Source organism: Arachis hypogaea, chromosome 19 (genome assembly GCF_003086295.3).
Source record: "Arachis hypogaea cultivar Tifrunner chromosome 19, arahy.Tifrunner.gnm2.J5K5, whole genome shotgun sequence".
NCBI lineage: Eukaryota > Viridiplantae > Streptophyta > Magnoliopsida > Fabales > Fabaceae > Arachis > Arachis hypogaea.
The window spans coordinates 28961135-28977236 of NC_092054.1; the positions used below are offsets into that span (position 1 = coordinate 28961135).

The 16102-nt window shown below is 39.6% G+C and overlaps 2 protein-coding genes across 2 annotated transcripts; both read left to right on the forward strand.

Annotated features, from left to right (window-relative positions):
- Window positions 1-6297: 6297 nt before the first annotated feature.
- Window positions 6298-9241, forward strand: LOC112779279 (uncharacterized). The gene is made up of 3 exons (XM_025823530.2): window positions 6298-6657; window positions 7075-7235; window positions 8725-9241. Exons 2-3 carry the CDS (start codon window positions 7088-7090, stop codon window positions 8865-8867), a joined length of 291 nt encoding a protein of 96 aa, XP_025679315.1. The 5' UTR covers window positions 6298-6657; window positions 7075-7087; the 3' UTR covers window positions 8868-9241.
- A 1234-nt stretch (window positions 9242-10475) lies between these two features.
- LOC112775746 (probable L-cysteine desulfhydrase, chloroplastic) lies at window positions 10476-13711 on the forward strand. Its single transcript, XM_025819577.3, has 2 exons — window positions 10476-12274; window positions 13466-13711. Exon 1 carries the CDS (start codon window positions 10906-10908, stop codon window positions 12268-12270), a length of 1365 nt encoding a protein of 454 aa, XP_025675362.1. The 5' UTR covers window positions 10476-10905; the 3' UTR covers window positions 12271-12274; window positions 13466-13711.
- Window positions 13712-16102: the final 2391 nt, after the last annotated feature.

The following is a 16102-nucleotide window of genomic DNA, read 5'->3' on the forward strand; positions in this document are numbered from 1 at the left end:
CTAACACAAGCAAAACCAACTCGAGCACCACTGCCAGGATGGCTAGCATCACAATTAATCTTAAAGGTACCCACTGAGGGGGGAATCCAAGAGCCACTAATGGTTGAGGGGATAGATAGTCGTTGCAACTCAAAAATATTTCGGAGCTCCTTTTCTAAGGACAAAGCCATACCAATCACCTTATCTGTGGTCCAATGCTCGTGAGGATGAAAGATCTCGTTGTTTCTCGAACACCAAATCCACCAGAGACCAGAAAAGAATCTAAAGGAGCGCTGTTTGCTATTATGTAAGAACCAACTCATCAAATCCACTGGTTGATCGGAGATCCCTAAAGCTTGCCAAACAAGTTGGGCTTTTGGACAATCCCGAATACAATGTAAAACCGACTCCTGATTTGAGAAACATCGTGGACAGCTATCCGTGTGCGAAATGCCCCTTTTAAAACGAAATGCAGCAGTAGGAAGAGCCTCCCGAAGACATAGCCAGGCCAAAAATTTGTGCTTTTCCGGAACATGTTGACGCCAAAGCCAAAGCCAATTACCCCTATCCTCCCAACTAAACATCTTCTTACTGAGCCATAAATAACCACTATGAGCATCATAAACCTTTGAGGCCGCACCAGTCCAACACCAACCGACCTCTGAACCAGCTTGAACATCTGGGTTGTAAAAATTAATGTTGCTCTGCAGAGACTGATTCAGAGGAGAATAAATATTCTCAAGGTTCCACTGTCCAGATGACCAAAGGTCCAAGATCCTGAGATCCGAATCAGAAATGTGAACATAATCCATCTCCTGACACAGTCGCCCCTCTCTTCTCCATTTAGAAAACCAAAAGTTCTGTTCCAAATCCCCAATGCACCAACTAAAACCTTCCTTTAGGATATCCCAAGCTCGACATATACTCTTCCAAACATAAGATCCACTTCCTCGAGACCGACTAAAACAATCATCCTTAGAAGAATGGTATTTCTCCGTCAACAGTTGAACCCATAGCTTGTTGGGATGGTGAAAAAGTTGCCAAACTAGTTTTCCAAGAAGAGCAATATTGGCACAAAAGGGATCTCTAATTCCCAGACCTCCAAACTTCTTAGGAGTGACCAACACTTTCCAGTTAACTAGATTCAGGCCTCTACCATCAGCTTGACCCTTCCATAGAAAGTTTCGCATCATGGATTCTATCTTATTATTTACCCCTTTAGGGAAGAGAGATACTTGCATGCGATAAGTAGGAATCGCAGTCACTACCGAGTTGAGCAAACAGAGTCTGCCTGCCTTATTAAGCAATCTTCCTTTCCAGCTGGCTAGCCTTCCCCGAATCTTGTCCAAAACATCGTTGAAAGTTGCGCGTGTCACCCGAGAGTGATTAAGGTTCACCCCTAAATACTTGCCCAAGTTCTGAACGAATCTGATGGAGGAGACTCCAGTGAAAATCTCTTTTCTTGTCGCTGAAACATTCTTGGAGCATAGCGCTTTAGATTTTTCCACATTAACCTTCATCCCAGAGGCTCTGCAGAAATTTTCCAAAGCTACCATTACAGTTTGAACTTGTTGTTTTTCAGCTTTACAGAAAAGAAGCAAATCATCGGCAAACATCAAATGAGAAATTCTTGGACCCCCTCTAGAAACCGCAACTGGCTTCCACACGCCCTTATCAACTTGCTGATTAATAGAACAGGACAATCTCTCCATACACAACACAAACAGATACGGTGATATAGGATCTCCTTGCCTAAGACCCCTGCTCGGAGTAAAGCTATTTAATCTATCCCCATTCCAGAGGATAGACAGTGAGGAAGCAGTGACACAACGCATAATCAGATTGACTGTCGGAGGAGGAAAGCCAAAACTCACCAGGGTTTGTTTCAGAAATCCCCAATCCACTCTATCGTACGCTTTCTCCAAATCAATCTTAAAGGCCAGGGTGCCTTTCTTTGACTTTGTCTTCTTCATGAAATGGAGAACCTCTTGTGCTACAATGATGTTGTCAGGGGTTCCTCTCCCCGGGATAAACCCTCCTTGAAGGGGCCCAATAATCTCTTTGAGATGGGGACGAAGTCTATTGACCAGGACCTTCGTTATAACTTTGTAAACCACATTACAGAGACTAATTGGTCGGAAATCCTTCATGGAAACCGGGTTTTCTACCTTCGGAATAAGAACCACAAGAGTTTCCATCATCCTTGGATCCATATCCAAACCAGAGAATGCATGACGAACCATAGTCCAAACATCAAAACCAACAATCTTCCAGTATTCTTTAAAGAAGAAAGCCTGAAACCCATCAGGGCCCGGCGCCTTAAAAGAATGCATACTGAAAACAGCCGACTTAACTTCTTCCAGAGTAACTGGCGCTGTGAGGCTACAACAGGCTTCATCATTCAGGGAAGGCAGTGGCACATCACCAAGACAACCTAAGTCTACATCCTCCGACTGGCAGAATAGGCGTTTATAGAAGGATTCAGCTTCCCTTCTAAGGACATCCGGGTCCGTTTCCCACACCCCATCTTGAAGAAAGAGACCATGAATCTTATTATGCTTTCTCCGCACAAGAGTCTGGACATGAAAGAACTTGGTATTTCTATCCCCAAATTTTACCCACTGCTCTCTGGATTTTTGAAACCATAGAAGTTCCTCCTGCACAAGCGTGTTATTAAATTCCTCAATCAGCTGTTTTTCTTTTTGCCGCATAGACAAATCTTCCATTACTTCAAGTCGCTTCTGAAGGAAATTAATCTGTCTCTCCAATTTGCATTTCCTAACGAAAATATTGCCGAACACTTTAGAATTAAACTCCAAAGAGTTCTTCTGCACTTCTGAAAGCTTGCCGTGCATCTCTCTGAAGCCAGCCTGCCATGACTGGTTCACAATATTTCTGTACCCCGGATGAGTTGCCCAAGCTGCGATAAACCGAAAAGGTCTATTCTTTTTCGGTTGGGGACGACCTGTACAGCGTACTAGGATAGGACAATGATCAGATTGAAGCCTATTTAAAATTTCTGCGTAAGCCTCTGGAAATAGAGATAGCCAGCCACTATTGATACAAACCCGGTCAAGTTTTTTTGCCACCTCAACACCATTTTTAACCCTTCTGTACCAAGAAAATTGTCTTCCAATAGTCTTCAAGTCAAACAGATTACTATCCCCTAGAGAGGCAGCAAGCCGATCTGCATGATGACTCGAGAAGAGGCAACCCTTAGATTCATGAGAGAATAGTACTTCATTAAAATCACCAAGAACAATCCATGGCCCGCAGAAAGACGAAGATTGAGTAACAAGATAATCCCATAGCAAAACTCTGGTATTAAATTGAGGACTACCATAGATACCACTGCACCTCCAAATCACATTATTTACCTGAACCTCAACTGTAACACACTGATCGAAAGCATCAACCCATTTGCAGTGAACACCCTGTATTGCAGAAAGGAACCAGATACCCCCCTTGTGTCCTGACGCCTCCACTATACCAATAGGGTGATAACCAAGTCTTTCCCAGAACATTTTCAAGTGTTGAAAAGGACAGTGAGTTTCAACCACAATAAAAATTACAGGTTTAAATTTCCTAACCAGCTCTTTACAATTCACCCGGGCTAACTTATTAGAAGCACCCCTAATATTCCAAGCTATTATATTTAAACTATCCATAATATAAAATATAAAAATATAAAACAAGGAAATCAAAGTGCTTCACCAACCTCAAACCGAGGCTTGCCCAGCGGAAGTGACTCCCGTGACCTTCAGGTTTGCTGGATCTCCCTGAAATATCTCCTTAATCCCGCCTACCGACGCAGTAACAGCCGGCAATGCGCCTTCCTTCTCCAATGGAACCGCCACGGTAACACCCTCCTTCACGGTTGCAGGAAGACATGACGATGCTTCCACCACCGTGCCTCCATTCTTCTCAACTGGCGAGCTCTGTAGGGACCCCGGCCTTGGTCGTTTCCGGAGAGAGGACCCGCAAGGCACTGGGGTGTGTCGGGTTGAGGAGATCGACGTCTCACCAACACGGGAAGCGCTGTGTCCGACCTTGACTCGTGACCCGACCCTAGCACGATAGGAGCTTGATCCATTCGTGTGAGAGAAGTGAATGGTGGGCCTGATTACTCTACCCGAATCGATTCTGGATTGAATGCCTCTTTGGACCTTGTTAGATTGCTTCTGACCCAGCTTGGTTTTACCTTTCCTCACAACTTGCTCCCAGCCTGGTTCATCATGCATGCAAGCCTCCTCAACATTATTTCTTTCCAAATTATTAGCCTCCAAATCTTCTTGCAAATTCGATGCAGGATTCTCGCCAGTAACGCCACCTACCACATTAGGTTCTACTTCATTTAAATTATGACTTTTGGTCTCAGGATGTGGCACTGCCTTTGTACCGTCCCGTGGCTTGGTGGCATCGGAATCAACACTCTTTCCTTCCCTAGAGTCTCTACCCAAGCACTGTGCCATATCGTGACCATAACGTGCACAAGAGTTACAAATTAAATTTAAACTTTCATACTCCACTACATGAGTTACGCCTTCCACAATGATATGCTTGATCACTGGCAGTCCTAAATTTATTTGAACACATACTCGGGCATATCGTCCTCTCTCAGCCAATTTAGTGGCTAAGTCCACTTTGATGGGAACTCCTATTGCAGAAGCAATACGCATCATGGCCTGTTCCTGATAGCACCAGATTGGGAGCCCCGAAATCCGAACCCATACAAGCGTAGACCCGAAGGATTGCTCACATGGCCGAAAATCTATATCCCACGGTTTTACAGCAACATAGTGCCCCTCAATCAACCACGGACCACCAAGCATGACCTTCTCACGATCTTCACATGCATCGAATTTTACCATGAAGTACCCAAACCCCACATCAAGCAGATCAAATCCACCTTTGATGCGCCAAACCATCCGAAGCTTGTGTGAAAGAGCTGTGTAACTATAATTTTTATCAAGAACCTTAATCACTAAAGCTTCTCGATAAGGCTCTGCCAAACAAAGCTTGGCTTCTTCAGTGAAATTCACACATGGAGGTTGGGAATCGCCCTGCTTGCCCACCACCGTGGCTATACTATCCCCAGATAGAGATCCTGCAAGTGCAAACGCCTTCGATTTCTCTGGACCAATAACTTTATCTCTAAAGGAGATCTTTGTAGGATTTGAAAAACCCCCTCGTGAAAAACCCTCCTTGACACCGGATGCACCCCCACCCACACTCTCCCCCTTATCTCTTCCGACGGCATGGCCGCCATGCTCACTGTGTTTCGCCCTCAAACACTCGTTCCCGCTCTCTCCTTCTCTCATTCTCTCATTCCAATGATGCTACCTCTCTTTTATTTTTTTTATTTTTTTTATTTTTTTTTTTAATTTCACACATTTTAATCTATATCAAAAAAATATTCACAAATTTTAATTATTATATTAATTTGTAACTTTTTATTATGGTTCTAAAAATTTAAACCGAATCAATCGGTTCGACTTGATTAATCAGGAACCAGTTCTCTAGTCAGGCTGATTGATTTAAAGATTTGTCTGGTAAAAATACCATTAAAAAATCGGCCAAATCAAAAATTAATTGGTTTACTGTTAGAATTAAATCGATTTTTAAAAATTTTCTAGTTCGTTATTTTGCTTTGAGTTGATTTTGTGATTTATTAATAATTCTAATTATGTGATTTTAAGTTGCTGGTTTCAATTTATTTTTACTTATTTTAGCTCATTCTGTGATTTAATTTGTTAATAATTTTGATTCTGTGAGGAGTTATTGATTTTCTGAAGTTCTTGATTTAATTTTGTTAATGGTTAATTTTTTTTGCTGTATGTTGGAGAATGAAGATGAAATAATCACAAAGTGATTAACAGTCGCAAGACAATGCTGTCACAAATTCACAATGATGTTTTTTTAGAATATTATGTGTTTATTATTTACATGTGGTTTGATTTTTTTAGTTATAAATTTTGATGTTTGAAATTGTATATAAATTTTTAATGATAAATTATGAACAACTTATTATATAGAATTGTAAAAATTTAAATTTTATTAGATTAGAAATGATTAAATTTAAATATTTAAAATTATATATTAAATTTTTAATAATTTTATTTATTATTTAATTAAATCCGTTAAATTCCGATCCAATCACTAAATCATTGAATTAGTCATTCTACCAATTTATTGACCGATTCGGTTCTCGCAACCTTCCTATTTTATTAAATAATTTAGTTTTATGAAAACTTCTATTGAAAAATTAGACTTTTAGATTGTTAATAAAGATGTGATTTTTTTTTTATGAATTTTTTTAAGTTTTTAGATTTGTTTCATATAGACAGATAATCTCTTTCTCATTTTCAATCTTCTACTTTCTTCTTCGTTGTCCAGTCGCCACCTCCAGTCCGCCACACTCCCAGCAGGCCAACACCGTCCCATTCTGCGGCAGCCACCAGCGTCCAGTTCTTCTCCAGACGCCGCCGTCCTTTCTGCTCCGCCGTGATAGTCTCCGTCATCTCCGACGGTGCGTGCCCTTCCTCTCCCAGAGAATCAGAGATTGAAGCTGCGAGTTCCTCTGTCCGCCACTCCGCGAGCTCTGCCGTCGTCTTCTGCCTCTCGTTGCCGTCTCCTTCAGCCCGACTCGCCTGCAGTTCCATCCCTTCCGGCGTTCAGGTATAGTGCGCGACTCTGTTCCTCGATTCAGCTCTTCAGTATCTCCTCACTGATTGTTCTTCTTCAGCCTCTGTTAGTTCTTCTTCTTGTTGCTGATTCTTGTTGTTAATTGCTATGTTGTTGTTGCATAGATGTTCATTTCTTGTAGTGATTGAATTTATTTGCTGTTATTATTCTTGATTACTTAAAGTTTTTGCTAATAATTGTTCAGTTCTTGTAGTTATTGCTGTTATGGTTCTTGTTGATTTGTTAGTGATTGTTTCTGTTACTGTTCTTGTTGATTTGTTAACTTTTTGCTAATAATTGTTCAGTTCTTGCTAATTTTTTTTACTACGGTTGAACCATTGATCCAGTGAACCAGTAGCTAGATTGAATAATCATTCATTCTTCTAATATGGTGCTAATGAATTGTGTCAGCTAAAGTAATAAGATGTCGCTGCGGCGTTTCTTGGGATTTTCCGATGGTGAGCTGATGAGGTCTGATGCAAAACCTTGCTCCAGGTTGATGAGACACACTGCAGGGATATACAGTGTTGGTGGAGCCTTAGGATTTTGGGTCCTTTGCCGATTGCACTATGGTTTGTTTTTTTCTTTTGTTCCTTGTTTATGTCTCTGCATCTTATTATTTTTCACATGCCTTCTAAGTGTTTGGTGAAATGCTACACTTATCATAATGGTAAAGTTTTAGTTTCTGCTTCCTTGCATTTATGAATGTCTTTCACAAGCAAATTTCAAAAGTTCACTCATTTATAAACATAATACATGTTTTTTTTTATCATTTTTTAGTGTGTGTTATTCGGTACTTTATGTATGTATTCGCCTGAGCCCTTAATGACCCATAGTTAATAGTATCACTAGTGGACCAGGAAACAATAAAAGATCATCATTCTAGTAAATAATGGGAAGAATATAACTCTGAATACTTGGTTAAAGGGAGATATGCTTAGCTCTACTTACCTCGGTCCAGAATTACTAATATAGAAATGGGAAATGAACAAACAATGTAATGCTAGCAGTATCACTGAATGTTTTTCAGAAGATTATAGTAATGTAACAGGTTCAATACACTCTTGTAGCAGTATCAATGTAAAGTGTAAGATTATGGTAACATAACAGGTTCACTACATTTAACCCTTTGATTCTTCAACCATACTTGCAATTTGTCAAAGAATTGGGATCAAGATAGAAGAATGGGGAGAGACGAATCCTAATCATGGATTAGGTAGAACCATGCTTGACTTAAGACTTTTTCCTGATGCTAGCCCCATATAACCCCTCCAATCTGTAGCTAACCCTTCACCAAATCCTTAAGCAGTCAAGCCAATTCAGGCCCATTGGCACTATTACAGAAGAGTAGTGACATTGTCCCACTTGAATCTCAGCAAACTCTTCTGTTTGATGTTTTTCCATGTTTCCTTTCCTGTAATTTATTTGGCTTCTTGAAATGGTTACAACTTTGAGCCCTTGCTTCTTTTTTTGGCCTTTTTTCTATTTACCAAAACCAAGAATAGTCATTTGATCTTCTTTGGATGATGATATTAAAGCAAATAGATAATGTATGGATCTTTTTCTTGTCTAATTAGAAATAGGAAATCCACTTATTAATGTGAGCCAATATGACTTTTGCAGATTTCTAGTCTGCTCTTTTGGTAGAGCCTAGTCTCTAATTTTATCTGTGAACATTGCACTGGGATTAGTCACTATTTTCATTTGTTACACTTTTTGTTTTCTTGTTCGCTATGGGTTTGTTTGTAAGTTGGTTTTAGAGGGAAAGGGAGGGGAAGGAGGGTTTGTAGTGTTATACTTTGAAATTCTACACTACAAACCACTTCCTTCTTCTCCTCTCCAAAATCGCAACTCTCAAATTACCCCTTAAATAGAATATGAGAAAAAGAAAATAAAGCTGTAGAAAAAGAAAGTAAATGTGTTTCATATATCTGGTTTCACTCTAAAATGGTCTTATGAATTTTTCAAATAGCTTTGGGTGCAAATGTTTTCAACTTTTTTGAGTCCTTCCACAGTTCCACTACAACTAGTAATCAATTTTTTGCATCATTATCACTGCAGGCCCTCGAATTACAATTCCCAGGAGTCTTCGTTGGGCAGCCTGTGGTGCTGTAACTACAAGCGCAAGCACAGCTTTGCTGGTTCGCTTATTTAGTCCCGAGTGTGAACCCCAGAATATCGCTGCTTATGACAACAAAAAGTAGTACTGGCTGTCCCTCTCTCTCTTATTACATAGAAAGCAGAAAAAAATTATCTATTTTGGATGCTTTAATGATGGACTAGCAAGAGTGAATCACACCACACCAGTAACTCTTTTAGCATCTACTTAGTGGATCAGGTTACCGTTGTATTGCATTTGTAAGTTTTTATCGTATGCCCTTTGAATTTTATCGTATAACCAATGGTCACATCATAACATCACAAGGAGTAAATTAAGCTAGTTACTTACCATGTCTAATAATCTTTTTACTCAAAACTAACACTTAAGATATTCGATTATATGCTGACTATCAAAATCATGAAGAAAGTCAGCAATTTCCTTTTTGGTCTGATTATATGCTGATTATCTTATTTAAGAGTTTCAATCTAGTTATACTAGTAATGACATTAGTTTATCTTTATACTCCATTTTTACTAGCTGCTCAAGTGCTTATTGCTGTGAATGCTGGGTATATCGGTGTATGCCTAATGCCTTACAGTCTCCAAAATTGACAATGAAAATATGTGTGAAAATAACAGCAGAAGCTAAAATAATTGGGAAATGAAGTTGGCAACAACGCAGGTAATGGGGGCCTTAAAACCATGGTGCTATTGCTTGGGCCTCACAAAAGAAAGAAAAAAGCCCAACAGCAAGATCAAGAAAGTCAGCAATTTCCTTTTTGGTCTGATTATATGCTGATTATCTTATTTAATGGAGGATTCTATGGGTAGAAACTTATTGCACTTAAAACAGATAATACATATATGTAGTTATAAAAGTAGATTTGAATCTTCGAAAGCACACGGTGTAACTAAGAGGGTGGACTACAAATCATTCTTTAGGTTGCTATTAGGTATCCGGTGTTTGTATCTATCAAGAATTTTAAAATTATTGGATTGGAAGATAATAGTCTTCCAAACGTAACATCCACCTCATTATAGAATATTGCTGTGAAAGCTGGTTGTATCGGTGGTTGCGTTACAGTTTCTCCAAAATTAACAATAGAAATGTGTGAAAATGACAACAGAAGCTAAAATAATGGAAAATGAAGTTGACAAAAACACAGGCAATCAGGCCTTAAAAACATGGTGCCGTCCATCACCTTCTAAATTTTCCAATAAAAAAAATTCTTCGGCTACTGATGTATAGTTTTAATTTTGATAGTTTGATACTTATATAAACTAACTAAGAAAATTTATATAAACTAACTTCTAATTAAAATTAGTCTTGTGAAAAAAAATGTGTTGCTTATATTTATATTTATTCTCATTTCATATTTTTCTTTCGGGAAAAAAAAATCTCATTTCATACTTATTACTTTAATACACTAATAGTTTAAAAAATTAATTGAAGTACCTTTGGAGCTAATTTAAACCAAATACCATGATTACTTATATAATGATATTTCAAAGTTGTTAAATAAGTCATGTGCATCAAAAGCTTTAAAACTTCAGTGTGTTCTGCTCATCTAATTTTTTATAAGTTAATAAAAAAAATTAATTACTGTACTTAACTGTTAACAAACAGATATTCCTATTGTGGAGTGTGGACTAAACTAACATTAACAACATAAAATTTGTAATTTTGGGGGGTAGGAACACGTATCTTTCACCCTGACTATTTAACTTCAGAATTCACAGGTCACTGAAGAAACAGTAAATCTGGTATCAATGATTGTTGAATAAAAACGTATATAACATACTATTGAGTTCCTATCAATAGTGCAGGAATAATTGACAACTTCCGCAGAATCAAACCATGAAAGAAGACAGCAAATGGGTTACTACATACATGCAACTGCGAACAGAATTTGAAGAAACAAAATGAATCATCTTTACATAGAAAAAAAAGGGGCCACTTTCCAAATTGGTTCCCTCGTCATCATTTTTATAATATTCCTCCTCCAATCCCATCCCATCCCATCATCTTCTCTCTCACCATAATGTACTGTAAAACACTGCATTATCCATTCCACCACCACTTATCTTTGTTCTCATTCCCAATTCTCAATAATATTCCCATCTTCCACTCTCAATTCCAAAATGGCCACCCATAACAACCACCTCAATGGTGATGCTATATCCAACCGTCACGTGTCAAAGAAACCAAAGCTCGCTCCAACCGCTGCCGTCGCCGTCATCACCGAGGACGACCTCCACTCGGAATTCTCCCATCACGATCCCGCCGTCGCGCGCATCAACAACGGCAGCTTCGGATGCTGCCCTGCCTCCGTCATCGCCGCCCAGCGCCGGTGGCAGCTCCTCAACCTGCGGCAGCCTGACCATTTCTACTTCAACGAGCTCAAGAAAGGGATCCTCCACTCCCGCACCATCATAAAAGACCTCGTCAACGCGGAACACGTCGACGAGATCTCCATCGTCGACAACGCAACCACCGCCGCAGCCGTCGTCCTCCAACAAACCGCCTGGGCCTTCCACGAGGGAAGGTTCCAGAAAGGCGTCGACGCCGTTGTCATGCTCCACTACGCATACGGCTCCGTCAAGAAGTCCGTGGAGGCGTACGTGTCACGCGCCGGTGGCGACGTCATCCAGGTCCCCCTCCCCTTCCCCCTAACTTCCCCCAACGAAATCATAACAGAATTCCGTTGCGCATTGGAAAGAGCGAAATCTGGCGGGAAAACGGTTAGACTGGCAGTTATCGATCACGTGACTTCGATGCCCAGCGTGGTGATCCCCGTGAAGGAGTTAGTTAGAATCTGCAGAGAGGAAAGTGTGGATAAAGTTTTTGTGGATGCGGCCCACGGGATAGGGTGTACCAGCGTTGACATGCAAGAAATTGGGGCTGACTTTTACACCAGCAATTTGCACAAGTGGTTCTTTTGTCCACCTTCGATTGCGTTCTTGTACAGTCGCAAGAACTCCAGTTCTTGCGATCTGCATCACCCTGTGGTGTCTCATGAGTACGGCAACGGTTTAGCCGTTGAGAGTGCATGGATAGGGAATAGGGACTATAGTGCACAGCTTGTGGTGCCTGATGTGCTGGAATTTGTGAACAGGTTTGAAGGGGGAATTCAGGGGATTAAGAGGAGGAACCATGAAAAGGTTGTTGAGATGGGTCAGATGCTGGCTGCGGCTTGGGGGACACATCTCGGAAGCCCGCCGGAGATGTGTGCGAGTATGGCCATGGTTGGATTGCCGGCTTGCTTGGGGATTAGGTGTGATTTGGATGTGGCTAGGTTGAGGACTCATTTGAGGGATGAATTTGGGGTTGAGGTCCCTATTTATTTTCGAGCACCGGCAGCCGCGATCTCCGCTGGGGATGTGGTCACCGGCTATGCTCGGATTTCTTATCAGGTGTACAACAAAGTTGAGGACTATTATAAGTTCAGAGATGCCGTTGACCAGCTTGTGAACAGTGGCTTTACTTGTGCTCAGCTTTCAACTTGAAGAGGTATGTATATTATATGCTCTGTTATGTTATCCATCTAATCCGTTGAATGTTATTTCAATTTTTGTGATAAGTGAGTTTGGAAAGATTGAATAATTGATTTTGTAAGGGGCTCCTACGGTGAAACATGATTGCGTACAATCTAACATAATCCCAATTACCAACTTTTATGTTAGAAGATTGATGTCAAATATGATGTGAGTATATCATGTGAGTTAATTTTCCTCCAGTTTTTTCCTGCAGTATTGCTCTATCATGTGAGTGCTACGTTGATAGTTCAGAGCTTCGCTGCTAGTGCTAGTCTGCTAGAGAACAAATATGCTTCATTTTTTCATCGTTTTAATGAATAATTAGCGATTACTGGCAGTCTGTCACTGTTTTCTGCGCTGTGGGTTAAAACAGATTCGTTACCTTTAAATGCTTTGCTCAAACTTATGAAACAAAAACTTAGTTTAGCCATTATTGAGAAATCACTAAGGTTTATAACTCAGATTACAGAAATAGAATTTCATTATCATTTTCTGTGCTAGTGTTAATAATTAAGGTTCAAATACACTGTCTAGACTCTAGATTCTCAATCGGAGAAAGTCAGGATTTCTTTGGTGTCACAACCAAGTGCATCACAGCAATATTTTTTATCAATATTTTTTGGAAAAGTATAGGGTACCAACATATTATCTGCCAACTTCTGCCAACTCTTATTTATAATTGTGTTTCATGGAAGTGTGTTCGTGGATGTGTTTAATAATTAATATATTTTAAATACATATATAAAGAGATACATCCAGAAAATATATTTATAAAGATACTTCTATTAAATACAGCTATAAAAAAGACATTTTTATTAGACACATTCACGAACAGATTTCCATGAAACACAATTATAAATAAGAGTTGGCAGAAGTTGGCAGATATGCTGTTGGTAACATAGCGAACCGATATTTTTTTTATAACAATTAATAGACAAAATGTATGAATAATTGAATATGTTCAAATTATTACTGCATAACATTTTAATAATCTTATTTAACATATTGGTTTAATTATTGGATGTCGTATTTCTTGTTTTCCCAACCACAAAATTGCTTTCTAAGTATATATATTGGTTTAATATTATTCTAGTTTTGATGTATTTTTTTTTTTCGACTATTCTGCTATAAGATATCAATATGACAAAAGTGTTTTTCATTGCAGCAAAATGTGTCGAAGAAGACTTTTTAGGTGAATAACAGTAAAAGAGCTATGAATGCGTTCAAGCTCTATTAGGTGGTGATGGTTTCGGTACCATGAACTCTCTCCATACATGATTTTGTAGACAACAGTAAAAACTGCGTCGTTTTGGCGCTTTCTGGAGCTCAATTCAGAGCGTAGTTAACTTTGGTGTTGAAAACGCATGGCATTATATTTGTAAATATATAAATATAATCGTGATTCTCTGAATGTTGCATGCTTCCAAGTTTCAACCATCATTGTCCCAATTGAAATTAAACTTATTACTTGACCCTGTTTTCACAGTTGCCTTGATCTCTCGGAAAATGCTTTTGACTTGTCCAATAAACACCAAAATTAGACTTGTTAAAATTTATAACAACTAAATACATCCAAGTATCCAACCCAATTTTAGACCGAATGTTAAGAATTAAGATACACCTTCCACGGGTGTCTAAAATAAGTATAAAATTTTGTTCGCATGGAATGTAATATTGATGCAGGAGCATCTATTGGGTTATTAGAAATATTAACTAAAGTAATAAAGTTTAGTTATGTTATTATAATATGCATATGAATTAGTCCCACATCGCCTAATACTCAAAGGCTTCTCCTCCCCTACTAGTATAAGTATACGTATGTATCCCTTTTATTTGCAAGTTAAATTGATTGAGTTATATATTTAAATAAGCTATGTGCTTATTTTTCTTTAGGCTCTTTAAGAGTAAGAGGTACATCCTTGGCTTAGCCAATCAAGGTGGGTTCTTGGCTATTTTCACCATAGTGGGGTTGTTAATCTCGCCAAGATTGGTGACCCAAGCGACGTCTCGGCATCAGTTTGGTATCAAGAGCTAGGTCTCCTTGACTTGCTCCAGTAAAATTTTATTTGGTTCGCGGTACGATCTTAGTGCGGTTTTCTCGCTGTTGGTTCGAGTCGTCATCAGTACGGATTGTCTGTTGCGAAATTCCGGGTAATATTGTTCTTTTCTTTTCTGTTGGTGATTATCTTCGTTCATTTCCATCATTATCATCATTGTGCATCCTCATCATCACAACATCAACATCCAAGCATCAGTCTTATTGCATAGTAAAAGATGGCTCCGAAGCGTAGAACTATTCAAGAAATTGAAGTGGAAGAATTACGACGTCAAGTTAAGGAGTTGCAAGAGCAACTTGCAAAATATGAAGCTGCTCAACATAATCATGGAAACCAGACCGATGACAGTCCTTCTAGCGAAGAGGATAATGAAAATCCATTTCATTATTCTTTTTCATCTGGAGATTTGTCCACACGAAGAGCACGGCACAATACGACTCACAAAGCTAAAGACTTAGGAATCAAAATTGATATTCCTGAGTTTGAAGGGAGACTCCAACCTGATGTTTTCATTGACTGGCTTTGCACAGTAGAAAGAGTATTCGAGTTAAAAGACATTCCAGATGACAAGCGTGTGAAGCTTGTGGCGATCAAGTTAAAGAAGCATGCATCAGTATGGTAGGAGAATCTCAAGCGTCAGCGAGAGAGAGAAGGACGGAGCAAGATCAAGACATGGGATAAAATGCGCCGTGAACTAAGGAGTTTTCATCAAACTTCACAATTTGAAACAAAAATCATTGACCGTGGAAGAATACACTATGGAGTTTGAAGAGCTTCTTATGAAGTGTGACATTCAAGAGCCTGAAGAACAAACTGTTGCTCGCTACCTCGGAGGGCTTAATGAGGACATTGCAAACATTGTTCAACTACAACCATTCTGGACGTTGGATGATGTTACAAGACTAGCGTTGAAGGTTGAAAGGCAAATAATGTAGAAGAAGAACAATCGCTTCTCAAAAGAGAGGGGGGGTGGTTAATCTTCCAAAGCAGAAATGGACTCCTCAACAATCCTCTAAGGTGAGTCCTTTTAAAAAGTTCACAAGCCAATAAAGAGCATAACTCTTCTCGCTCTATTGAATCCAACAGAAGGTGTTTCAAGTGCCAAGGATTTGGGCATATTGCTGCTGATTGCCCAAATCGAAGAGTTATCACTCTAATTGAAGAAGACCATGAAGATCCAGGTGAAGAGTTCGAGAAGGAGGATGATATTGACTATGATGCTGAAGAAGAGGTTCCGGCAGATCATGGTGAAGCTTTGGTGGTTCGCCGCATTTTGAACACTGCCATGCTAACTGAAGATGAAGGATGGCTCCGCCATAACATTTTTCACACAAGGTGCACTGCCCAAGGAAAAGTATGCAAGGTCATCATTGACTCCGGAAGTTGTGAGAATGTTGTTGCGGCTTATATGGTGGAGAAGCTGAAGATTCCAACTGAGGAACATCCTCACCCTTATAAGTTGCAGTGGCTGAGAAAGGGGAATGAGGTCAAAGTGACAAGGCGGTGTTGCGTTCAATTCTCAATTGGGAGTAAATATACAGATGAGGTATGGTGTGATGTCATCCCAATGGACGCATGTCACTTGTTGCTAGGACGTCCGTGGCAATATGATCGTCGTGCTGTCCACGACGGATTCAAGAATACGTATTCCTTCTTCAAGGATGGAGTGAAGATTGTGTTGACTCCACTAAGACCTGATGAGTACGAGAAACAAGTTGAGCCGTTCTTAATCACAAGGTCAGACC